At 37.4% G+C, this 27,685-nt stretch overlaps 1 protein-coding gene across 1 annotated transcript; it reads left to right on the top strand.

Annotated features, from left to right (window-relative positions):
• ATP1B3 (ATPase Na+/K+ transporting subunit beta 3) lies at positions 1 to 27,685 on the top strand. Its single transcript, XM_080622388.1, has 7 exons — positions 1 to 224; positions 9,026 to 9,154; positions 13,745 to 13,852; positions 15,378 to 15,565; positions 16,276 to 16,326; positions 22,101 to 22,187; positions 25,382 to 27,685. Exons 1-7 carry the CDS (start codon positions 116 to 118, stop codon positions 25,550 to 25,552), a joined length of 843 nt encoding a protein of 280 aa, XP_080478514.1. The 5' UTR covers positions 1 to 115; the 3' UTR covers positions 25,553 to 27,685.

Below are 27,685 nucleotides of genomic sequence, written 5' to 3'. Positions count from 1 at the left end.
GAGCGCTGCCCCGCCGGCGGTTACTTAGCAGCTGGGAGCGGGCGGTCGCTGCGGCTCTCTGTGCCTGGGAGGCTTTGCCGCCGCGGAGCGCGACGCAGCCGCTTCTCGCCTCGCCATGTCTAAGGAAACGAAGAAGCCCTTCCGCCAGAGTATGACCGAATGGCGGCAGTTCATCTACAACCCCAACAGCGGCGAGTTCCTGGGACGCACGGCGAAGAGCTGGGGTAAAGGCTCTCGCGGGCGGCGGGCGGGAAAGGGCGCGTGGCGAGCCGCCCCGGGGCCGCCGGCGAAGGCGGGGGGAGGCAGCGGACGGAGACGAGGGCGGGGACGGGGGACGGGCGGCTGCAGCAGCAGGGCCCACGGGGGATGCGGGGACCGCGGCGGCCAGGTGAGGCAGCTCGCGAGGCCGCGGCGCACGCGCCCCGGCAACGGTTACAACCGCCACCGCCCGCCAGTCTAAAAATAGCTCCGTGCTGTGGCAGCGGGAGGGGGGTAGCGCCGCGCAGAGCAGGTGGGGACCGAGGGAGGAAAAGCAGTTTGCGGGAGCGCGTCCCGAGCTGACTCACCCTCTCGCCTCAGTACGCAAATGCAGCGCACTGGGCCGCAGGCTCCTCCTCCGCGATCCGCCGAGGGACGGGGGGGAGGGAGGGGGTCCTCTCCGGGAGGGTCTCCGGGGCCGCCGCGGTGCAGTGTTGACGGGTTTCCGCCGTGGAGGTGTGGGGCCGGCGCCCGACCCGCGCTTATCTCTCCCAGCGGCTGGCAGCCTGCGTGCGTATCAGTGCAGCTCCCCTTCTCCATCCATTTGTTACCCCCACCCCCATCGCTTTCCAGCGTCGCAGGAAATCGAGAATGAATGAGCGCGAATTGCCTTTGTACTTCTAGACTGTAGCTGCGGATCAAAGAAGGAAAGCAAAAAAACCCCACCCAAAACAACCAAAAACCCCCAAAAGTTTGAGCCCCAGTTCCAGGCGATCTACAAGACTAATCGTTGTGTGTCGTTGTGCGTCATCGTGCTAAATTTATTCCAATGAAAGGCTTCTAGGCCTTCTATTTTTCTGAAGTGAAGCTTACAAGTGAAGGTTCTCCAGTAAAGCTTGTGAAGGCAGTGTTTGTTTTCCTTTTTTCAGGTAGTGTTCCCGTTGCTTTCCTCTGAGCTGGAAAGCATGTTATCAAAATCTTGTTGCTTCCAATAAAAATATTTGGATTTTCTGAGTATGTTTTCTTATATTAAACAGTTGTATAAATGCTTAATATTAGGATGTTTCTTCAGTTCTCATGAGACATATTTACTGACTTCAGAAAATGTAGTGTCTCCTCCCAAAACTTGGATGTAGTTGGGATACTTAATAGTTGTGCTTACAAAACCAACAAGAATCTCAGCGTGGCATAAAGGAACAGGCCAATACATCCTTGGCCTTGACACAATCTCAATGAATACTAATGTTGAAATAGTGAGGAGGAGCCTTAAGCAGACTATGCATGGGGTTTGCTTTCTTCACTGTGCCAATGTCTGCGGCCTGTCAAGAGAGGGCCCTAGCTCTGACATGAGTTCTTCTCCATTCAGATGGAAATAGGAGCTTGTGAGCTACTCTGCCAGTTGAATAGCAAAGGAGAGGAAATTTCCACTGTGCTGTTCTCCAGCGATTTTCTGTGCAGGCAGGTTTCCTCAAGTGCGTGGGCTGGGTGAATGGGTGTATGGATTGCAGAAGTCTGTTTGTCATGAATCTGATGAGCTGCGGGCATGTTAGAAATAGCCTGTCACTTCTTTAAAAATGTGGAGATGAAACAACCTTCTCTGTTTTAAACCTGTCTAGTAGGATATGTCACCTTACAATGTTACCAGTCTGTGCTAGTCCAGGGCCAATACTTGGAATTGGTAGGACTTAGTTGGTAACTGAGTTTGAACAGCCAGCTCCCTTGATGATGTTTTCCATATTGGGAAAGTTTGTACTCTCCAGCCCTAATGATTCTGTGATTCTGTGTACAGACTTAGATAGCAGTTTGAGTAGTTTTGCTTCATTAATAAGTTTTCTTAAGTGGTTTAGCTGGTCGTAATGTAGTTAACTAAATTAAAGTTAATTAAGTTAATTAAAAGGTAACTGTTCAGCAGCACTATAAGTTGTCAGTGTGTTTTTTGACAATATTTATTTGTCCTGGTATTTTGTGATTAACATATTTGGCTTATTTAGTTTAATTATATATAAAGTAAATTATGGTCTCTGAGTGTTCTGGGGGGTGGTGTGTGGCTTTCTGTTTGGTTTTTATTTTTTTGATTGCAGAATACTTATTGAGTGTCTCTGTTGGCATAGAAGAATATGGGGGGTTTGGTCTCGCTTCAATACTGCTGTGGGATTAGAGCAGTCTCACTGACTATTGTTCCTTTTCTGTTGTCAGTCTCCCCACTGAAAGGTGGGTAGATAGAGAGGAGAGCTCTGGTTGCCAGTCTGCTGGGCTGTGGTGTCTCCAGGGACAGCATGATAAGAATTCGATTGGCTCTGATTCTTCCATGCATATTTCTCTTGTCTCAAGACAGCTTCTTCACAGAAATAGGACAGAAGCAGTAGAGGAACTGTTAAATAATTAGTCACAGTATATGCATGTTTTGCTTTAGACTGAGACAGTCCTGGGGGCTTATGTAAATTGCAACTGCAAGGCAGTGATTCTCTGTGAATGTGAGTGCTGTGGCACTGGAGTACTCATCTGCCATTCCTACATTAGGATTAGGTATGTTACCTTTTAGAATTTGGTAAAAAACTTGTACCAAGACTCCTCTTGCTGAAAAAAAAATGGGGGATTTTTACTTTACTTATCACAGACTTGAAGGATAATTCAATTTGCATCTCTCACAAATCAGAACACCCTTCCCCAACCACCTTATGTTTTTAATTATCTGCCATAGTCATTAGTTGTATTAAAGAGGAGATACTGGAAAAAACTGTTGATGACTTTTTTTGGTGGTGTTCTCAGCAACAAGGCATAATAGTCTTCGCAGAGGTGATGGGAAGGAGGATCAGTCCTGGGGTACTGATAAGCACAGGGTTTATCAGGTAGGGAAAAGAAAAGAGTACTTGGAAGGCTGCTGTGTGGTGCCTTCCTGTAATTGAAGGGATTAGTGTTTGGCTCTACCTGTAATGGCAAGGTGCTGTGCCTGCCTAGAATTATAGCAAGCACAGAGTGAGATCATCATGAAAGTATTTTAATGGGATGCTCACTATGCACTCAAAAGCATGCATAATCTTACAAGATGGACAGTAAGCACTTTAGACACAAGGTTATAGAAAAATAATATGTGCTAAAAAACCCCAATAGGCAATACAGAATCTAGCAATACTTCATTTGTGGGCACACTTGGTGTCATGTCAAGCCTATTTAAGCTCTTCTGTAGAGCTAGTTGTGTTAAAGTAGATAGTAGGTAGAATTGAGATGGAATTGTCTTGAAGTACACAGGATTTCAGACCTACTGAATATTCTTTTGAATGCTCAGATGGATCCAAGGCACAAATGTGTGCTTGAATTTAAACAAATGAACAAAAAACCCACAAAAAACAAAACCCAAAAAAACAACAAACCAAAACAGAACAAAAAAAACCCCAAACAACAAAACAAAACCAAGCAACATCAACAAAGCCTGACACCTTATTTTTAGGAGATTTTTTCATAAGTCAGTAAATATATGGTCTTGTCAGTCATTGTAACAAAAGATCCAGTTTTGCTTCTGTTTCTTCTCCACTGAGTTGTTACTGGGACATACAGTGCTGTCAAAGTTTTAACTGCTTTTCTGACTTGATTCTTCTGTTTGTTATCAGTGTTTTAAGCAGGGTTTTGTTGTCACTTAGCTTTCTTCACAAGCAGTATAATATTAAACATTCTGGCATCGCTGTCTGTGGCTGCAGTAGAAGTACACATCCAGGTTGTGAATTGTAGAGAGGCACAGTGCATTTTTTTTTTTTTTTTTTTATTGTGGCAGATGGACATCCCTGAACAGCCAGGAATATGACTGCAGTCAAAATCTTACTAAACTTTTCCATTATACTGCCTATCAGCAGACATGAACGTTTGAGAAATCGGTAGAATATTTTATGTTCCATGGCATAGATCTGTGAAGAAAGGTTTGTCTTCTCTTGTTGCTCTGGTGGTCCAGTAAGGATATATAGGGGGGTTGTTGGGTTGGGGTTTTTTTGTATGTTGTAAATGCTTAATCATGACGTTAAGCACTGGCTTTTGTGATTCTTTGGAAGTGTTGTACTAGAGAATTTTCATTGTCTCCTGAAGTGTTTAGTATGTTACATGTGGAGCCCTGGCTTACTGTGAAATAAACTGTAACATAGGACCAAAGTTTTATTTATTTTTTCCTGATGTCTTCCTTCCCTCTTTCTTCCTCTCCCTTCCCCTAACATCCCCCAGATTTGGAAAACAATAATTCTTAAGTGGCTAGGGAATAAAACTGAAACATTAGTTATTATCTAACGTGCATAGTTATATTAGTTTAAGGCAAGGAAATCCATCTGCAGGTGGACCAAAAGCCCTTGATGTTGCTGGCATTGGTGGTAGCCGCTAGTAACATTACTTAAGTGTTTAAATCCCACTAGTTAAAGATACTGAAGAATGATCATGCAGATGATAGGATCCATGCAGTGTGGAATCCAGCAAACCATAATGGCAGCATTCCATTTTCATTGTTGCAGGTAATGTTGAATAGTTACTTCCATGTCTGCTGTGAGAATGTTTATGTTCATACTTGTGTATATCTACCTATGTGTTACATATAGGTAGATACACCAATCTGGTTTATTCCAGATTGACATGCTTTTTGTCACTTTTATCATGTAAAGTTTGGAAAACTTGTATTCATCGTGGAAATGATGGCCAGGTATGTGATATCTTGCATTCACCAGAATCAGAATTCTAATTTTCATAGTGGAGAAGTGTTTTAATCCCTGTAAAATGATGGCAGACTAATGATGGCACCAACATGTTGGTTCAGAAATAGCGGTTTTCCAGATTTGACTGTTGCTTTTCTATGGAGTTAGGATATGAAGAGGTTTTGGTACTGTGATGCCTTGGAAAAAAAAAGAAACTAAAGGAAACCCCCCAAAAGCCCAGTGAAAAAGAAACCTGCAAACCAGAGCAAAACAAAAAAATAAACTTGGTAAATTGTAATGCAGAATTTTGGTTTTGGCAGTTTTTTTTTTTGGTGTCAAAGGCTGAAAGGCTTGAAGGATTTGGTGTAGCAAGATGTTCTGCAACAACTGAATTGAGCTGTATATTGAATGTGGTGGCTGTACTTTCCTTGGAGAAACTGTGGAGGATAGTTTTCTGCTGTTACTTGAGTACCTCTTGTTTCCTCACAAGAAATCCAGTGTTATGTGAAATTATTTTGGCAGATCTTCTTGACAGGTTGTGGCTTGTTCACTGTGATTAGCTTAGGATAATTAATACTAATAGGCTCACAAAGAGCAGCTTACTCAGTTTGGAGCTGTTGGAAGTTGCAGAGGAGAGTTTTTGCTGTTGGTTTGGTTTTTTTCTTTCCTTTTTAGTGTGGCAAAGGAGCATAAATGGGGTAGGTTAATAGTATTCTTCAGTGCGTTTACAAACATAGCTAGAATAAAAAGTAAAAATAACCTCTGTGTGTATGTGTGCACATGCACACTTTGCTGGACTGCGAGATGTTAATGGAGTTTCAGGACTGTGAATAGAAACAATCTTCCTTGTTACTGCTTCAGCCCTGGCGGATAGGATGTTGCTGAGAGGGGAAGGGGGTTCGACTAGATGATTGCCAGAAGTCCATTTTAACCCTAGCAATTCTGTGATTCTGTGACTCCATAAGAGGCTGTTCACAGTGCAGTCTCCACCACGGAGTCCGTCACTGTGTTTTAGACATTAGGGTCCCTTTTGTTTTCCCCAGCGACATTAGGGTCCCTCTTGTTTTTCCCTCTACTGGCATTCCCTCTGGTCATGAAGCCTCCCCAGGAACTGCCTACATGTAGCAGTTCTGCCCCACTGCAGCTCTTAGCAGAAGAGGAGGAGCCCCACTTCTCTGCTGGAGTAGAGAGGCTGTGTAAGTAGGTAGCCACATCTCCCTGACTCGGGGAGCAAAGGAACAGAGTTGCAGCAGGCTTGGATTGGCTCTTCAGGGTACTTCAAAATGAGGTCCAAGGCCAGTATTGCAGATGTTACAGTAATATTAGCCCAAAGCAGTACTATATCTAGGGCCATATCTGCTTAGAAGTGCGCCACTGTGGGGCTGTGATGCCCATCAGCAGTCAGGGATTTTTTTTATTTATTTATTTTTTATTTTTTTTTTACCTGGTAAGTCAACATCGTATTTTTGTAGTTAAAATACAGATGCATTCTGGAATAGCTAAATGAAAAAGTTTTCCCTTGTTTTTATGCTTACTGCCACAGAAGGCGCTTGTCTTGTTTTACATGTCAAACATTTTCTGTTCCGTTGCAACCGATCGATGCATGTCTTGGTCACTTGATAGAAAGTGTACTTTTAAAATAGCTTCATGAAAGTGTAGACAATAATTGATTAACTTGTAGGGATCAAGGTGAGAGCTGACCATAGGTTTTGTAAGGGAGTTCATTTGTTTCTGTGATACCTTCTGATTAACACCCAGTGTATTTTGGATCATTGTTCTATTTTGCATCCGATTTGCAATTTGCAAATGGCTGGTGTGCCAAATACAGATGCAACTTCTGCAGTGGCTTTTGTTGATGGGGATTTCTACTGTTTGGGGTTTTTTTGCCTTTTCAGCTTCTAAATAGCTTCTAAATAACCTTAGAAATAGTTTATAATAGAGGTCTAGCTGTCTTGTTTATTATATACTAAGCTTGTTCTTGTGTTCACACACTTCACTACTTCTAATCACCATTTTGTATCTTACATCTCAGTGGTTCCCAAATGTACTTCAAATAGCTACGTGCTTTCAAATTATTGCATATTCATAAGTAACTTTCTCAACATATGAAACAAAGCTAAAATGCAACCAAAATCCAGTAACATTCAGCTGGTTGCTGCAGAGAGCTTACGGTAAAGATAATTCAGGTACCATCTCATTATTTTAATACACATACACTGAGTTCTTCTGGGAGAACTAATACAGGCACTTGACTCTTCAGCAGTTGTGGATTACTGGGGGTTGTAGTACACTAGAAAATATTTCAGTGCAAAATACGAGCATAGTTTCTGGGACAGGAGCCAGAGGTCAGGCTTCCTCCTGTCGTCCTGCAGTGAACTGTCCACATCACTGGAGTACAATCATTTTTGCTTTTGATTTTTCCTTTTCTATGTAAGGATGAAAAACACTGTACTTGGCTCTCTTATATAATCAAGTGTCAGTGGTAGAATGTTGCATAATGGTTTTGATGTGCTTTTCTTGACCCTGGTTACATCTCTTTGGCTTCCTGATAGCAGCCTTATAGCTAGAATGTTTTATAAAAATTGAATTTGCGTCATTGTTCAATAATGTTTTTGAATTAGAAAGGTTTTGAATATGCCTTTCTCACATTCTTTTTGACAATGTCTGAGCATGTGTTCTTAAGTCTCAAGTGTTCAGCTTTAAAAGAGAATCACATGCTTTTTTTTATATTAGTATTGTATACTTGATCATTAAAACAATTGCCATTGTATCTTATATGTCTTTTAGTCTTCCATCAATATAGTACATATGTTTCATCTTTAGTTGTGAACTGGATCTAGGTAAACATAATTTTTAAAATGTGCTCTAATAGTAATCATTAATACATGACCTCAGAAGTTCTGAAAACAGCAAACAGTATGCTGTTAATCTTTTGCTTAATGAAATACACTAACATGGGTTCATGAGGGTCAAAAAAACCCCCAAATAATACAAGAACACAAAACCTTGTTTGAAAACTTGGTTACTAAATTAGTTGATCTGTCCCAAATTTTAAAAAGCATTTAAATTAGGGTTATGCATCATACCTCTGCAGCTGATTTGCGGTACTGTCATCTCTAAAGTAAGATTTTAACTTCGGCCTGTCTGTTACCTTGTCTTTTCAGTAAACAACTGATCTGTGTCTCCAGAGCACAAGTCTGTGCATGCATCATGAAAAGAGGGGTGAGGAGTAGGCAGAGAACAGGGAAAAAGTAGACAATCACAGGAAGTTTCCAAGATGTTTTCCGAAGTAGCCTTCTTCCGTAGCAATTTGTTGCAGATAAGTGATGGAGAGGTACAGTGTCAAAATAGGCTGTTCCTTTGAAGCGATTTCTCAGGTTTTGAAGATCTCTTCCTTAGGTAACTTTCAAGTTGAAGCTAGTAACATCTGTGTAATTGGTAAATTCCAGGAATGTATCCGAGTCCTTGAGGTAGATTGGTAAAACAGATGGTTGTGTTAGGCAAAGACTTCTGATAAGTCTGACCAGAAGGACTGGTCTGTTTTAAAAACTATGCAGCAGAAAACATTTTCAAGTTGAGAAGTGTCTTGTAGCAGGACGTATGTATGAATGAATGCTCTGTGTGGAGCTCTCTCAAATATCAACTATATTATTAAAGCACCTGTTACGGATCCAGCATAATAATTTTATCTTTTTACTCCATTCGCTTCTGACCTGTTACGGATCCAGCGTAATAATTTTATCTTTTCACTCCATTCTTTTGTCTTCCCTATGACCCCTTCTTTCCAGATACAAAACTGTAATTCCCTTAAACAAGGGAAACTCTTCTTTCTCTAATGGACTGTGGAGTCATCTTTGTCAACTTTCTTGTGTAGCTCAAAGACAGTTTTTAATGCTTCTCACTTAAAAGTAAAGATTCCAAAATGACTTCTAAATTTTAAGAGCCAGAAAGTATGAATAAAATGGTTTTGCATGCATTATTTGTCACTGCAATACATATGTGTGCTAGAGGCATATTGATTTATACCTACTATTAGGAGTGGGAAGGGGCTGGGGGGGCAGGGAGGCAAAACCAAACCTATTGCTTATTTCCCATTTTGGTTTTCAAAATAGGTAATGGAATTAGCTGAAACTAAAATAGTAATTTTAGCTTTTTGTTTACAGGTTTGATCTTGCTGTTCTATCTGGTATTTTATGGCTTCCTAGCAGCACTCTTCACATTCACAATGTGGGTTATGCTTCAGACACTGAGCAATGATATACCAAAATACCGTGACCGGATTTCCAGTCCAGGTAAGAGTGTATTTATTTTTGCAAAAAATCCTGTCTTGTTTAACAGCTAAGTTTCAGCTGAGAGTTTGCTTAAATTAGGAACTGCCTGTGGGAAACTGTAATTATTATTAACTACTTGCAGGCTTCAAAGAGTAAAACTTGTCATTCAGTCAGCAGCTTTTTATGCAAATGGGCTAATGTTTGCTGTTTTTTCTCTTAAGTTCTTTTCAGTTGAACATGTCATGTATTTGGACTGCATTTTTACCTGTGCATCCACACAACATGCTGTTGTATAAGTGGGATTATCATTTAATCATACTGCTTTAAAGAAAATAGAAATCAGTTGTCTTGGATCAGGTGGAAGGCCACTTATGATTAGTATTACATACTTTGAAGAAAGTACAGAAAGGCTGTACTATGAGGGTGATAGGCTCAAGAGTTTGTAAAGGCTATGATGTGGTCATTTCCAGAGTTTTCATTATAGTATTGGATAGCTTTCAACCAACGTGAAATGTCTGTGGATTCTGCAGGTTGATGACGTATTATGTAGGAATCCACTGAAAGAAGAGGGTCCTGTGACGGGGCTTGTGGTGAAGCTAAGTCCACATAACATGTAGCTGCCGCTAAAAGTTGTGTCTTGCTTCCTGGAACTGGTGCTTTCTTTGTGTGCATGCCCATCTAGCCGTACTGTTGGCTGCTGGTTAAAGGAGCTGTATGTGACAGGAAAAAACCCACTTCATAAATAAAAATGAATAATAAGGTGCTGGGTTTGGTTCCCCCCTCCTCTCCCTAATTTTTTTTCCCCTTTTTTTTCCTTTTTTATTTTTTTTTTTAGATATTAGTTTAAATATATCAAAAAAGTCTGCCCTTATAGGCTCTATTTTGCTCTATCTTCATACTGGAAAAAAACCAAAGATTTTGACTCTGAAAGATTTGAAAGATGCTTTTCATAGTTCAACTACACCAAAGAGATTACTGTTTTCTAGTTACTGTTTCTGGAAAATGCGTTAGTATTTGACCTGTATGTGCAACTTAAATGATTGGGCCGCCTGAAATCTGGTATCTCAAATTTTAGAACAACTTGGCTTAGGGACCAAATTTATGTTTAAAACACAACAAAACTAGATGACTATGCAACGTTAATGTTTTGGTGGAAGTTAGATGACAGTATTTTTTAAAATGCTTTTCCTTTTTTTTAAACTCCAGACTCTTAAAATTGACCAGCATCTTGCAGCTGCATCAACACATGATACATGACCGTAACATGAGCAAGATGCAGTTGGGCCAATATGATAAATGCCTCTAGATTTGGAACAGAATTTGTTCTGATGTAGTGTTCAGACCTTCTTAAGCAAATGTCCTCTTATAAGAGATTCCTGAGGATTTGTGCTGGGATTTTTTTCTGGCAAAGAATGGGCTAAAGGTTCGAAATGATGATATTATTTGTAATAATAATTATTATTGTTAATAATATCATCATAATTGGCAACCTGCTTTATGTAAAAAAAAAAACAAACAAAGGGGCGAAAAGGAAGGTGGCTTAGTTGGCCATTTCTCCCCATTTTCTTTGTGGTAGTCAGAACCTTGGTAGTGGAGGGTGCCATGGGTAACTGACTTAGTACTGGACTTGAGTGACATGTTTTTCTCTTGTGCCTCTTGTAGTTCAGGGGATAACTGTTTTTAAATAAGTCATAAAGGGTGTTTGTTTAAAAAAGTTCATATGCCACAATTAGTTTTTAATGTAAGAATTCCTATAACATTTCTGAATGATTTTTTTGTCTTTAATACTCATACATGAAAGTTAATACAATTGCCTATTTGTGTTTTAATGTTTCTCTTTAACTCTGTCATTTTTCACTTGCAGTGAAACATGTCATGTTCCTGGCTGTAAAACTTTAAATTATAAAAAAAAATTCTCCACACACAACCTGGATGGCGTAGGTCAAAGGCTTTACTCTGGTGTTAAACATACTTGGAAATCTCCCACTTGATTTCATAATTGATATTTGACTTGCATTTTTCACTGGGATATAATATTATCAATCAAATCCAGTTGATTTTAAAATGTGGGGTTTTTTAAATCGCTCTTGGAATTGTAGGAATATGTAATCTGTTTCGATCCTAGGTGTGATCCTATGTTGAGACTGCTAATTTTCTTCCTCTAGAAGAGATCAAATCCTTTGTCTCACAGTCTGTGCATCAGTCCTTCAAGTAGCTTTTTCTGTAGAATTTACACCATAGTCTTTTGGCATACTGTGATCTGCTGGAATTGGAGTAGTTCCTTTCTCTTAGGATGTTTGTGAAGTTTCCCTGAAGCAATAAATCTCTTAAAAATAATGTTTTATTCATTGATGGCTAGTTTAGGTACTAGTTTAGGTTGTCATATTCACTTTGAAAAATGGCATTTAAATCTTTCATTTACAGTATAATTCTATAGATAATAACAATCTCTTCTCCCTCAAGCTCCCTTAGCGTGTAAAACCCCTTCAGCATTTTTTTCAGCCCTGTTCCTAATTATCTTGCATTTTGTTGAATGCCAGTTCAGCATGGAGGTCAGATGATGACTTTAATGGTGCAAAGTAATTTGCAATCAGAAATGTTATTTGTAGTTTTATATGGACTCTCAGTCATAAAAGCATTTAGTTATGGCTTGCCTGGAAATAATTTAACTGCTGCTGATGCAGAAAGGAGGCTTTATGATTTATTTGCAATCCCATAAAAAAGGTAGAGTAAAAAAAGCATTAAATGATATCAGTTGTTTTCTTTAGACTTTGAAAAGATACTTTTCTATGATAAATTTCTGATATTATTTATTATTTCCCAATGTCAAGTATTTGTAATAGTTTCTGCTTTTGGATGAGAAGCTTGGCCATTTCTATAGGTGAATTCTTAATAGACCTGAGCCGCTTAATTGCACTTTTTATATGCTTTCCAAAAGCTTACTGCGATTGACTAACTACAGTAATGTCTTAAGAATCCAACATTAAGAGAACTTACCCAACTTTATCTTTCCACTGTGGTCTTATCTTCTCAAATGTTTGTTTTGTAGAAACAAGGCCTGATTTTAATTAATTAATTTATTTATTTATAATTTTGGGAGATGAGGGTTTTTTTCTGCCTTAAATTTTATTAATTTGGGAATCTAGGTTTTAATCGGGTTTGCCAGAGGATGGGAAGCTACATGGCAGCCTAAGCTGATGCTGTAATTGCGATTTCTTTGGTTATGCCAAATTTGACATAATTCAAACCATTTTAATATTCTAACTTAGAAGAAAACTGATCTGGTAAAAGATACATTGTTGGTTGTTTTTCTTATCTTTCGTGGAACTGCAGTGTTAGTTCTCAGCTATACTTGAAGAGACAGATGCATGGCTATTCATCTGTTAATCATACCTGCAGGGGTTTTATCTGTTCTAATTATTTGTATTAAGAGTAACCCTAAGGTAGTGTGAATGAAGCAATCATATGCCCTTTTTTGAAGTTTCAATCTCTTCTGCAGTATCTGGTGGTGTAGTGCTATTTCATCTGTTACTGAAGCTGTGATGAATAACAGAAGCATTGAGTATCCCTGTTAGTGGCAAGTCCTGATGGTACAGGGCTGAATTTCTTAGCAGAGTATGCCTTTTGCTTTCACCTAATACTACTACTACAAAAAAAAGCCTAAGATTTAACTCCGTACTTTACACATATCCTGGGAAGCACAGTTCAGCTCTATCAAGGACCCATACTCCATGTCAGTGTCTGCATTTTTCATCCTTCCACACAAGGCTGGACTCGAGCATTTGGTTATCTATGTCCTTGTTTCTCCTCTTTGTCCTGGCTCACTGGCTGTAGATGGTTCCTATTGCTGTACCTCCAGCCAGCAGCAGCTGGATGAAGCGAGCCAGAGGCCAGCCCTGCAGCACATGGGGGAACCCTGACTATTGCAGTATCAGGTCATAGCAGCCTGGGAGGCAGCTCAGGAGTGTTCATAGTTACCACAGCCTGACTAAGGCATACCCTTAAGAAAGTCTCTTGTATTCTCCATTAACAGATGGCATCTAAACTTCCTGTTTGAGGAGGAGGAGGAAAGGACTAGCAGCTAACCTGGCTTGTCTGTTTTGATTGAGAAATCTTTCAAGCCATCTTTATGTATTATGAATTTAAAAAAAATAGTTTGTTTCTTGTGGGTTTCTGAGATAAATACAGTCACAGCCTCACCATATGTTACCTAAAGCTTTGAAGGATAGCTTTAACTGGAGGTTTTCTGGGCGTGGTTCAGGGTATTTTTTCAATTATTAAGTTTCATTTGCTAAATATGGAAATTGGGAAATGAATCAGTGTAATTCTTTGATTGGAAGTGATTAAGTTGCTGATTTTGCTATTTCTAATCAGTTGGGTTTGGTTTGTGAATTACATGGATTGAATTTAAGTATTAATTCATGTAATGATGATTTTAATAACTGGCTTCAAACACAAACTCTCTTCCAGTACTGTTGAATATAGGGGTAGCCTTGATTTTTTTTACAGATAGGTATTTTCCAATTTATGAGTATGATTTTTTTTAGTCAATTAGAGTGATGTAGGGAAGAGAGGTTGTTCAGTTCTTTACTTGCACTTTTTCTTTTTAAGGACTTATGATTTCACCAAAGCCAGACACTGCACTGGAATTTTACTTTAACAAGAGTGACGCCCAGTCATATGCAGAATATGTTGCTACACTTAGAAAATTCCTTGAATGTAAGTAAGTTACTGCAACTGCCCAAGCAATTCAGAAGTCTTAATGTTGAGTGCATTAGTTTCCTTTTCCGCTTGTAGTTACCAATTGCTAATGGAGGCTGGTTTAAGTTCAGACCTACTCTAGACATGTGAGTTATTATATACATTATAGAAAAAGGTAGGTATAAATATCAATATTAGACAGGAAGCCTGAGCATGTGGAATAGTGGAGAATTTTGGGTCCTTATCCAGTGTTTTGGCAACATGGTTATTTAAATGCTACAAGATGTAGAAATTACATACGCTAAAAGAATTCAGTGTAAAATTACACAGGTCATTTATTTGGAGGAAAAGTTTATCAAGACTTAACTGATCTTAGTTTTCATCTAAATAGCTTAGTAACTAAGTGAGAATCCTTTATTCTTAAGAACTTGAGTGTTTGCCTGTTTAAAAAATGAGGCACACAAAGATAAAATTAATTGCAATTTATTAATTTTCACCCTGATACACAGTATTTACAAGCAGAAATATTAAAACTTTAAATTTAGAACACGGAGAGAATGTGACATGGGCCAAGACTGAAGGATGGCAAAATCACTAGTTTAAGTCATACGTTATTTTATATATATGCCTATATGTACACTTAATCTAGTAATACACAAATCAGTTTAAGATATTAAGAATTGAGGAGGTGCTGTAAAATCTCACCTGTGCTCATGAGTTGCTCTGTTAGCTACACAAGCTACATACTTGAATCTATCTGGATTTGTAGTTCTGGTGCCTACTGAAAGCTTCCATGAGTAGGCTTTTATTTCAGAGCTCTGCCAAGGGTTCCTGGGAGGAATGCTGCATTTCATGATTACTTGTCTCTCCTGCAGTTCAGTGGGTTTTAGACTCTCCTATTAAGGATGAATTTTCCCATTTTACTTTGTTTATACTTAACTGGGGGCAGGGTGTAAGAGAGGGAAACAAAATCACAAAACATGTTAAATGTGAATAGATGAGCATTTGTGATGATGCGATCTGTGTACTTGTGAAACATAAGGAAGTGAGAAACAATTTGGGGTGTTAGTATAATGTAAGTTATACTACCTGATGTAAATTTAGAGACAATTTAATGTTAGTCCTTGAAATTCTTGAAGTTTTCCTTTATGTTTATAAAGGAAACATATGCAAAAGGAAAACTGGTTTTATTTCCAGGTAAAAAATTGAATGTTTATATTTTTATTAGCTTAGAATACATAATTAGAGACAATTTATGTGCAGAAATTAATAAAGTTTTGATTAATGATATGATTTGAAAACCAGGACAGCATTATTTCTTCTGTAGTGCTCTATTTTTTCTTCCATTCAAGTGCCACTTCTTGATGGGCTTTGAAAAAGTGTTTGTTAAGGTGGATGTGAGACATAGTGATCTGAAATAGTCCTTTGAGAAAAATTCGTAGATAAGTAACAACTATAAATTAGATGTTTAAATAGGCTTTTGCAGGTTTTGGTTACTTGTATGCTTTATAACATTGATTTACAAGCTGTTTCTGTTTCATAGCGTATGATGATTCAAAGCAATCCCAAAACATAAATTGTACACCAGGAAGGATTTTTGATCAGAATGATGTTGCTGTTAAAAAGGCATGTCGATTTAACCTCTCTGAGCTTGGCCAATGCTCTGGAAAGGAAGATAAGACCTTTGGCTATTCTAAAGGAACTCCCTGCGTGCTTGTGAAAGTAAATAGAGTAAGTGCCTACTTACTTATAATGTATTCTTATACAAGTGCTCCCAACTGCCACTGTATGAAAAATGACTGTAGAAAAGGTCTGAAATACATGCTCAGTTTGCTTCTCAAGATATCTGTATTTCTGGAAGAGTGTAATTTATGGAAATGTCTAGCAATTCATGTGTTTCAGAGAGTAAAACGGAGTGAACTTTTAAAGCATTCTAATACTTACAAGTATTTATTTTTATTTGCATCAAAATATCCAAACCCCCTGTTTTAAGGAGTACAATGCAAGTTTTTGCTTACCTGTTCTGTGTAACAGATTCTAAACCACTGTGCAGGTACATTGTGTTTTATTTTGTTCTTGAAATGTAATTAGAATGTAATACATTCTGTAACTCCTAAACTACATAAGATGATGAAAACTTTACTGAGTATTTTACTTTTCAGTGATACTACGCGTTACTTGAACTGCTAACTGGTTTTAGCTGTTGATGTTACATGCTGAGTATAAAATAAGAAAATAATCCTTTCTGTGGCCACTGTAACTATTTGAGCTTTTAACTTAACAATGATTTAGATCATAGTCCTAGTCTAAAATTGCACTTCATTAGATGGATTTGCTCCCCGTATGAACTCTTTCATATTAAGTGTGGGGAAAATTCAAATTTGGTATGTAAAACTGGAAAGGGAAAGAGACTATAACTATTTTAACTCTCTCTCTTTTAGATAATTGGGTTAAAGCCTGAAGGAGAACCACGTATACAGTGTACATCTAAGGTCAGTTCTGAATGTAAGAAGTAAGCGTGTAGTTAATTTTCCTTGTCATTAGGATGAAAAGTAATTTATTTCACTCCCTTTCTTGTTAGACTTTGTATTTTATTTTCCTTGATTTCAACTTGATGTATGTCCAGTTTAGCGTCTTTACTTTCTTCAATGTATTACAAAAATAGTTAGTTGTTGTTGTTGTTTCATCTTTAGATGGATTTGATCTACCTGGCTTGCTTTAGAGTAGAGAAAAAAGCATACGTGTTATTTGTGATCATATTTATTTATTTATTTATTTATTGTGAGTTGCATTTTGTTTTCCCATTTCATAACCTGTATTTTTATTTTTTCTCCATGCTGCAACTGCACCTTAGACAATTTTGTAAATGATGGGTAAGACACAGTATGGAAACTGTTACTGTTCAAGTAAAAGCTGCCTTCAAATCAAGTGTAAACTACTTATAACAACTAATCTATGCATATTTGTTGTGTATCAATGGATTTACACAGACTGTTTGATGGCAACTGTAATAATTACTTTGACTTATGCATATTTTTCCTAGACTGCTTGGGGAGCAGTGAAAGCCTTGGTAAGTTAGTAGCTTGAGCAAGGGATGGAGTCATGGCTCTTAGCTTGAGATGGCTGATAAAAATGTAGGCTGGGAAATTTCAGCAATTAATGAGACAAATACTGTAAGAGTTCCTGCCTTCATCCTAGTACCTGTAGTAGGCATAAGTTTTAATACTTGATTTTGGTGGAGTCTTTTGAAAATTTTGATCTCCCCATGATAGTCTATTGCAAGTAAAGGTGATTCTTTCTTATTTGGGACTGATTTCTTTATGCCCTCTCTTAAAAAATGTTGTTCCACTGGAGGAATTATTTGTTTCTTTAAAATAAAGTAATTTCCTTCTACTTTTATTAGTACTCTTTCTTCTTTGACTTCTCTAGCTTATAAGTTTTCAGAATGTGGCATCCCAGACTGGTCAGAAGTTTGCCTCTAGCTGAGTTATTGTTAATGACAAAGTTTTTCTATCTGTCATCATATTGAAAGTAGTAATGTTTCTTGAGGTGAATTTGCCATCTGTAATACAATGTGTCTGTATTTTACTAATTTTACTATTTAGGTCGGTCTTTTGGTTATTTCCCAGTCTGTATCTGTAGATGTGATTTCTTGAAGTTCAGAGCTTTCAATTTCGTGTTGCTATTTTTGCATGATCGTTTTAATGGGATCCAGTTCTCTGAAGTGTTCTGAACTACTTACAGCTTGGTGCCATCAGTGTAAGAACATTATTTTACATCTCACAAGCCCTTGTTGAGAACATGACTAGAGTCCAGGACAGTCATCTTCATTCCTAACTGAACTTCCTTGTTGATGTGTTGAGAACTAACGTTCAAGTCATTTATAAAATATTGGGGATAATCCTGTTTTATGATGATTCTCTCTCTTCAGCTTCCTTATATGGATAAGACAGTCTCTATGTGACAGTAGTAAAAGCTGTACTAAGCAAATGAGAGATGATGCTTTTTCTTACCCTCTTAGTTGATTTCACTAGCAAAAGAATAAGTTTGATAACAACTTAGTTGATCTTGGTGGGGTCTTTTGCTTCTTTTTTACCCTTGAGATACTTGCCAATAGACTGTATTGCATGTTATGGTATGTATTCTCTTGCATCCTCTTTCTTTAAATACAAGGTACTGCTTTTTTCCATATACAGTTAAAATTCTCTGATCTACGTAGATGTGGTGGTTTTAAATTTTGAGATTATTAATCTTAGCAGTTCTTCAGTGACTTCCAGGGAAGATATTTGTCAGGCTTTGCTACTTTGAATGCATCTATTTTATCTTTAATTAGCCTGTTCTTGCCCTAGCTCATCATGATTTAACTGCTTTGGAAAGCTTAAGTCTTGGTTACAATTCTTCCATCTCTGTAGACCACAAAGCAGTAGCATCAACAGCTTTCATTTTCTCCTTTTGTCTATGCTTCAGTTTTACACAACTTCTTTCTGTTATGCCCCTTGCTTATTGAAACTCTTAAAGGATTACCCTGTTCCTCACATCAGCTTGTGAGGCCCTGTTTCCAATTCCATTTTTATTTCTTTGATTCCTTAGGATATGAGTGCTGAGTAATGGTCTCTTCCTCTTCTCTAGTGAATAAGGTGGATGCTTACCTGGCAATAATCTGTTGTGATTCTTCTGGATCTTGTTGATGCCAGGATGTCCCCTGTGACCCTCTTGTGTGTGCACTGGAAAGGTGGAGAAGAATAGCCCACAGGCTTTTGTGCGTTTTGCAGACAAATTTATAATTGCATTGTATCTGCCACTGTATTTGAATGTTCCCTACATACTTGCTCATGACAGAAGTTGAAGTTTAGTGGTCATTTGTACTTCTGTATTGATTCTCTTATTCAGGGTGTTTACCATATCTTTAAGTAACTGATGTGTTCTGTTGTGGTGTTTTGGCTTTGTGTGGTTTTTTTGTGGTTGTAGGTTGTTTTGTTGGGGGTTCTTTTTGGCTGTTTTGACTTGTTTGGGTTTTTTTGCGGGTTTTTTCCTTTTTCCTTCTGTGTTGCTGTCAGCAACTGTGGATTGAAAGAATACAGGATGGACTGTGCTGGATGTTTGCTTCATGGAATATGTGATCATAATTGTGCAGTTCATAGTACAAATACAACTTACTAGTAATTTTAAATATTATATCAGGAATCTTTAATGTCTGAGTGACAAAGATGGATTTTGCTTAAAAGGTAATTTAATTGAGCAGAGCAAAAATCCTACTATCAAGTTTGCTTCATCTTAGAGCAGACTTTTTTAACCTGCAGATTTGCTCTTTAGCAATTTTTCTTCCCCCTTCATTTGTGTTTTTAAATATTTTTTGTTCTTTATAGTTAGTTTGACATATATTGAGAGCAATTTGGAGAAGTGTCTGCCTGGACTTAATGCACTCTGACTGTTAAATGGAAAAAAAAATAAAAAATGAAGCTGTCAAGTCTCATACAAAACGAGGCTAAGAGCTTCTGTCCATGCATCCTGCCAGTCTTTGCCACCTGAAACATCATTCAAGTTTTTCACTTGCAAATTCCTGTTCTTCAAACATTCTTCTCTGAGGCAATTCTTCTTTCCTCTCCCTGCACCTTTCCTATGGGATGTTTTTTAAATGTAAAAATTTTAAGTAGATCTAGTATTTCTAAGTCAACAGGCTTGATAGTTGGGGATGCTCCTCTCTGTGCTCCCACAGTGCTAGTTGTCATCACTGTAATTTCCGTAGATTAGGGAAGTGAATGTTTGCAGTGTCAGACACTAATTACAGCTGGTTTTTCCTCCTGCACCCTGGAGGAACTGAGCTGCTGTAGTCTTGAGATCTCCACAAAGAGAAACAAGCCAAAAAAGGATTGTGTTTCCAAGAAGTTTGGAGATCAGTGGTTTAGGTCTTTAGTTTGTAGCCAGAAGTGTACAGTTTCATGTGCGCTGGAACATCTTGCAGCAGTATTCTTTCAAGTTAAAATTGCCTTTACTGAAAACCAGTAGATATATATATATTTAAATTGTGTAGGGATATTAATTAGGATTAATTAATCATGAAAGAAAATGTCAAACGCCACAGCAGTTGCATGAATCAGGCAATTGCATGTCCCATATCCTTTCTGCCATTGCACTGATAGCCTAATGTGCACATATTTATGACTGCATGCATGCCTTGTTAAACACTGCTCCAAAAACTCTATTGCTATTTATCTTCCTTATGTTATCCTGTATTCCGATTTCAGAAATGTATTCGAAAAATTAGTATTTTTCAGCTGCATGAGCTTTAAATAAAATAATAATGGTGAAAAGCAACACATTTCTACTTAGTACTTATATTTGCTAGCTCAAGGTCCAAAATATTTAATAAACAAATACTGAAGAATGGTAGTAATTTAGACTGCAAAGGAACAAGAATATCCTATACAACATACTGTATGTTCTTTTGAGGAGATGAGGAGAAGGTATTCTTGACCTGTGGTTTACTATTTTTTTATCTTTGTGTTCCTTTTTTGCTTAGTTATATTACTGCAGCCATCTTCTAGACTTTGAACTGTTGTCTTTTTAAAATTGTAGTGGTTGTATATTGTAATACAGAAAAAAGTGGAAGTTATTAGAGTACTTTGAATTTGTGAATTACACTGAACAAGCAGTGTTCCGAAGATACATTTAGCATTTTGGGGGGTGCTCTAGTGGCATTTCCATTTATCGTGGTTATATGTTTACCTTGTTATACAAAGCAGCCCAGAAAGCCAGCCTGGGTTGCATCAACAAGATCATGGCCAGCAGGTCGAGGGAGGTGACTCTCCCCCTCTATTCTGCCCTTGTGAGACCCCCTGCCACATGGAATACTTTGTTCAGGTGTGGGGCCTCCAGCATAAGAGGGATGTGGACCTGCCTAGGCGAGTACAGAGGAGAGCCACAAAGATGATCAGAGGGCTGGAGCACCTCTCCTATGGAGACAGGCTGAGAGAGTTTGGGTTGTTCAGCCTGGAGAAGAGAAGGCTCCAGGTTGACCTTAGAGCAGTCTTCCAATACATGTGATTAAAGGGGGAAAGCTGGAGAGGGACTTCTTACAAGGGCATGTAGTGACAGGACAAGGGGTAATGGTTTTAAACTGAAAGAGAGTAGATTTATATTAGATGTTAAGAAAAAAATTCTTTATTATGAGAGTGGTGAGGCACTGGAATAGGTTGCCAAGAGAACTTGTGGATGCCCCATCCCTGGAAGTGTTCAGTGCCAGACTGGATGGGGCCTTGAGCAACCTGGTCTAGAGGAAGGTGGCAGGGGGTGGAACTAGATGTCTTTTAAGGTCCCTTCCAACCCAAACCATTCTATGATTCTGTGATACATGTGGGCACTTCCTAGTGGTTTGAACTTGCAGTCCTGCAAGTTTGAACTTGATGTCCTGCCAGGATACACAGTCCTGAGGAATATTGTGTATAGGTAGATGTGTTTGTGTATTGCTGTACTGATAGCCTGTGTCTGGGACAGCTTAATCATATAGAGGTATTTTGTGTATCTTACACGCTGGGTGTCTCTTTAGATAGAAATTAGGCACTAACTTTATAGGTAGCTTAATCCAAATCTTTTTACAAGATTTTGGATTATAGGTGAAATTCTACCAATAAAGCATCATGTGTATATTGTTATTCTAGGGTGGTGATGGCACACAGAAACTCTAGTAACATCATCATTTTAAACTTGGGTTTCGTTTTAGATAACCTGTATGCCAAGGCTATCTGAACAAATGTTAGGAACAGTACACCATTACAGGGAGGTAATAGGTTTTTGTGAATTATTTTTCAAATTTGAGAGGCTTAAAAACATGGTTTTAAACAGAAATTAATATTTAACTTTAATACAGATGTGCTCTTGCTTCACCAAAATTTACAAGCTGGCTTGTGGATACTTGGGATTTTAGGTTATGTATGGGGGTTTTTTTGGTTGCTATTAAATTATCCATTGCAATGAATATCCTCTTCCTCCCTCCCCTTTTCTTTGACTCATAAAGGAAAACATGAAGGCAAGCTGTCTTGACTTGATTACTAAATACTACTGTTAATAACACTTACTGTGCCAGACGTGCAGCATGTAACTATTTGCCAAAAATAGATCTATTTTGGAAGTTATTCTACGTGTTTGTAGCTCAGTTGCCTGTCTTTAGGAATCTTGCATTTTATCAGTGGGTTATAATTCTAATTTTGTATTAATTTTTATATAAGCAGATGTTAACTTTTAATTTTGTTGCTGTCTCCAATCACAGGAAGCAGGCATGGTTGAGATAAATTATTTTCCTCCTGAAGGCTTGATTGACTTAATGTACTTTCCATACTATGGGAAAAGCTTGCATGTAAGTATGCCTTAATGATTGTCTTAATTTGTAAATGTTTTGTTTCTGTTTACACTTACAGTTACTCATATCAGATCGATACTGTGTAATGAGGTGCTCATAAGGAATATTACATATGCAGAAATGTCACAGATTAGAGATGTGCTTTAGCAGATACAAGCAAATACGCTGGGCATTGTCCTAATGAAGAAGAGGCTGTATACTAGCAGTATTAAGGGCATCTGCAGCTTTTTGGTCACTGATATCTTTTCTAATCTTTTTGCATGCAGGGAAAGGCAAGAAAAGTGAACTGCTTCCTCAGATTTCAATACAGTTTCTAATGGTTATAATTCTTGGCATTATGGATAGGATATTAAGTTTATAAATTATTATGGTATGGTATTTCTTTGTGGCTCTATGGTTGTTTATTTGCTGTTTTATGCAGAAGCACTTCAAGGTAGCAGATAATAATTTTTTTTTTTTAGTATTTTATTTTTTATCTTTGTTTTTCTTTGCTTGCCTCATCTACCCTTATTGTATTCTGAGATAAATTTTGTTTATCTAATTGAATAACACTTTCAGATTGCCTCTTATTGACCAAATTATTTAGTCTAATAAACATCTTCACTGTTGAAGATGAAACGTAAGTCTATTAGGTCTGTAGTATACCACAGTGACTGGTTGTAATATCCCCAAAATGCTTTTTGCACTAAATTATTCCTTTGTCAGTTATTCTTCCAGTGTATCCTATACTTACTTGCAGCAGTTTACATAACTGGTTTTTTTATATCCTCACGTATATAAAGAATATATATTTTTTTATATCCTCATGGCTTTTACTAATGAGGAAGGAGTTAATTTTTCTTCAACATTTGCTTTTGTGTTACTTACGGTAGTTCTGTGTTTTCCATTTTCTTGCCAGACTTTTTGAATTGGTAAACCATTTTCTTAGACATACAAGATAAGAAAAGACTGTCAACTTGTCCTTCCAATAGGCAGTCAGTGCATACCTGGAATGAAAGAATAGGGAAAGAGAGAACTGCTTCCGTAAAAAATGCAAACTACAGCATCAGTAGACCTTGAGATGTCAGATGCTAGTTTGTACCAAAGACGGGATGAAGAACTTTCCTGACAAAATTCCTGTCTTGCTGCTATGCTGATGGAAAAGGAAAGATTAAGAGAGTAATGAGGTCAGGCAAAACTCAGTGCTATTCTTTGCATGATATAGAGATTAAGAAAAAAACTTTACTTTTTTTTTTTTAATTATTGCTTCAGCATCCTTTGAAGTTCACTTTGTCATGTAGACCAGAGGCTGTGGTTTGAGCCATTCTTGCTTATGTAGGGCTCAATTTTCATAACATTATTGTATTGTAAAAGAAGAGGCAGTAAGAAGAGTTGTGAGAGGTTGAGATATTTAACGTGGTCTCAAGAGACTGGATTGATTTCTTGGCTGTAGAATTTTTATATTAGTGTGGAATTGTTGAATTACTTTATTCTGTAAAGGGGTTAAGAGGTTTCAACTAATCCTGCTGCTCCTGTGCTAAGGTAGGAGCCATAAAAGTACTAATACCTACAGTTTCATGGTCCAGAAAATGCTTGTTTGCCTTGTGCTGCCTCAGCACAAGGAGCCTAACTCCCTGACCTTGGGGAATGTTACTTTTTTCTGATGATCTGTTGTGCTTAATGAGGATGTAGGTCCACTCAAATTGTCTATGGAGTAAAAGTCCATTCTGGTATCATCTGTCTTCAAAACATCACAGAAATGTCTGTACCTCTTTGAAAAATCTTGGTGGTGAGAAGACTTCTCTGAGGAAATGAGGGAACTGTATTTCTGATTTTTAGAAAACTTAAGTACAATGGGGTATCACCCTTACAACCAGAGAATTATGTGGGTGCCTTGCTTAGCTGCGTTTCCACTCCCAGCTTGATGTATGTAGGAGCACAAGAAAATCTGTGATTCAGTAAAATCACCTTCGAAGGAAAGCAGTTACCTCAGTCTACTTCGTGCTACTGCTTAACATGAAAGATTTTAGCACATCAACTTCTATGCCATCATTCTTTATGAGAATAATAATAATAAATGAGACTATTTATGAGTCTCATAATAAATGAGACTTTGAGTACTCTGTAGTGCTTTCTCTGGTAGTGAAGGAGGGATGATAGACCCCTTAATACATTTGTGTTATTTTTAGGTTAAGTTAATGAGCAGGGAAACTAAAAAATCTAATGCAAATTTTTGTGCAATTAAAATTTAAGGCTTATATTTGTATAATACTCTATATTACAAATAGTGTCATATTTCGTCTACTGGCTTACATGAATTTTTACAAAGAAAATAACTAATTTTGTTTGTCAGCAGTATAGACCTAAAAATATAAATAAATTATGGAAATACTTTATGAATATTGGATGAAATGCTGCTTTAACTGTGTAAAATAAATAAGCTGTTATTTAATTCATAGGCACTTTACAAGAGAATTTAAGTTATCCTAATTGAATTGGACTTGAGAAATAATATTGGGTTGACAAAAAATGAAATTCTGCATTCATTCTTAAATTTTAATTTTCATTATAAGGAATGGAATCAAGAATTGTAATTGTTCCACCAAATATGACTGAATATAGGATATTGTCAGAATGTTCAAGGAAAGGTTTCTGCGTAAAGCTATCAAATAAATAACACATTTTAGAATGGATTGTTGCTGAAGAAAGAGATGAGTTAGGGTGGAGAGGAAGCTGGTTTACCAGTATTTGTTGAATCATGGTTTTAGAATGTCAAAAATCACTGAAAACTGTTCAGGAAAAGTTACTTTCTACAGTAGATTAAAAAAAAAAGCAACCCCAAAACAACCCCAAAAGACGAGACAATGGTATGGATAAGGAAGGGAGACTATCATTTCAGAGGCTGTTTCATGTAGAGGTTTCTAGAAAAAAGTGGACTTAATATAATAGAAACGGGTAAAATCATATGCCTCTGGAAGATACTGTCTGTGACTTAAATTATGTGGAATGTATTAGTTAAGAAATAGTATAAAAATGTATACCTGATTGTTGAACTTGGGGGAATAAAAAAGTCTTACAGGAGTCAAACTGGGCTTTGAAAAGCTGGGTTCTTAATTAGCTTTTATCTTAACTGTTCTGGTGGATTAAATGTTAATTTAAATGCTAACTTACTGTGGTATCTCAAATATTTTCCCCATCTTTCTGTTTACTAGGCTCACTATTTACAGCCTCTAGTGGCTGTTCAACTAGCAATTAACTCCAACAGTACCAAAGAAGAAATAGCAATTGAGTGTAAGATCCTGGGCTCACCTAATTTAAAAAATGAAGATGACCGTGACAAGTTTCTGGGACGAATTGCCTTCAAAGTTCAGATGACTGAATAGCTGGAGTAAAAAATTCCCACAAAGTAAACATTATGTTGTGTGTTTTGTATCATCTGGACATGCCATTCTAGGATATGAGACCACCTTGGAGAATGTTAAGGTGGTTTATGGCATTCAGGGTAGCATAATAATATGCTTCCAAATTGTATGTTTAAAATCCTTCAAAATAAATGCCTATCCTGCTTCTGCCTGCCCCCTTGGAAGAGTGTACAGACTATAGTTACGTCATAGGGACCTGTAAATAGCTGTTTTCAAACACATAATAATGGTGACCTTTGTCCTGTTCTAAAATGTGGCTTTATCCCCCAAGTGAGTGTCTCAACCTTAATGTGCTGTGCTATGTAAATATTGTATTGATTTAACACTGGTTTAACTGTCATATCTCAATGCTGACACAGTTATAGGGGTAAATAATAAATGGTACCTGATTGACATAGTGATTTTTTTGTAAGAGTAAACACCTCCAACGTAAATTGTATGGAAGTGGGTGGATGGCTGGCTGTGTGGAGATGCCTTAAATTGTAGACTGGGTGGCATGAAAGAGTTGAAGTTGTTTTTATGAATTGGTATGGATTTCTGAAAGTAAGTGCTCAACTAGTACTTTCTTGTGCTTGTCACTGTGCAAGTATTGTGTACATGTAATACTTGGTATAGAGTTTGATATTCTAGCTGAGGAATTGAGTCTTTGTGTTTTTAATTGCTTGCGATATGTGGAGCACAAATAAAATCTATACAATATTTTAAAACTTTTTAGTTCAGAAATATCAATAGAGAACAACGTAGATTGTTTAGGGTCCTGGTAACAGTTGTACAATAGAATTGCTTGAAAGAAACAGCCTCACTGTTGTGGAAATAGGCTTTCATTTTCCAATTAAAAAATTTCCTGAAGAATCTCTGTTAAAAAAAAAAAAAAAAAAAAAAAAAAGGAAAAAAATTGTCTTGATTAAACATTCCTGTTTAATTTATATTCTCTATTTTGTTGCATCATTTTAACATGCTTCACATCTTCATCTGCTCTTTCATCTTGGATTTTCTGTGTATATCCTCATCATCCATATAGAAAATTGGTGTCATCAGCTGCTTGATAGAAATACCCTATATTAACTTGGAGTAGATTACTTGCAGTTTAACTTAAAATAGAGTTGCTAAAATTACTACAGACTGGTTTATTTGTGACTGCTCCTCACATTAAACCAAGTTGACCCGTTATATTGGGTTATAACTAATGCAGTTGTGCTGACATGGGATTTATGTTGCTCTTCCCCAAGGTTTTTGTTTGTTTTGGTGTTGGGTTTTTTTGAGCATGTGGTCCACATTCTAATGTCTTCTCAGTACTGAAGACCATAGCAGATCAGCATTTGTGTAAATACCTGTATGTTCTGCTAGTTAGGCCTAAATTTGTTACTTAACATGTTTTTATGCCTAATTCTTACAGTGGTTTTTAATATTTTATTTAAACAAATTATATGAATGATTACTAAAGTTTAAGATCTAGTCTTAATGTCCTGCTTTGAAAGTGTTTGAGGCCAGTCTAAGCCATGTTAGTGCAAAACCTTTTTAGCACCTGGGCAAGGTTACCCTGGTGCACAGTTGGAAGAAGCTGCTGTTAATGAGACTTGAACAATATCTTGAGCCTCATTAAAAATAGATTTATACTGATCTGATACCATTCTGCATGCTTTTTTTTGTTGTCTATAAAAGAAAAATTGTTGTTCCTACAATATGCAATGGATACTTTTGTAATAATAGCATGCTTTAATACTGAATAAGAATGTTCTTTCAAAAGATTCCATTACTAATGTTTTAAATCATGCACTTTTAGAGCTGGATACCTGGGTTCTTGAAGATATGACTAATTGCTTCTCTGTATATTAATACTGCCTGAAAGTATTCTAATAGTCTTGAGGGAACTTAAAGTATAGATGTTGCATTTGACAATAACCAGCTTGATGTAAAACAATTTCACATTTGTCACTTAGGAATGATAAGACGTTCTGGACAAACAGTTTTCAAATGAGCTGGCTTTTGCAACAGTTTCTCTTTTGACTTCTCTATATAGACAAAGCATGAACTGGCAACTCTTCACCAGCACTTCTCAGACAGGTAGAACTCAATAAACTCCTGTTCTCTCTA

The sequence above is a fragment of the Psittacula echo genome (genome assembly GCF_963264785.1).
Source record: "Psittacula echo genome assembly, chromosome: 7".
NCBI classification, from domain to species: Eukaryota; Metazoa; Chordata; class Aves; order Psittaciformes; family Psittacidae; genus Psittacula; species Psittacula echo.
Note: the sequence above shows the minus strand (reverse complement) of the source record. Positions and strands in the feature narration are given on the sequence as shown.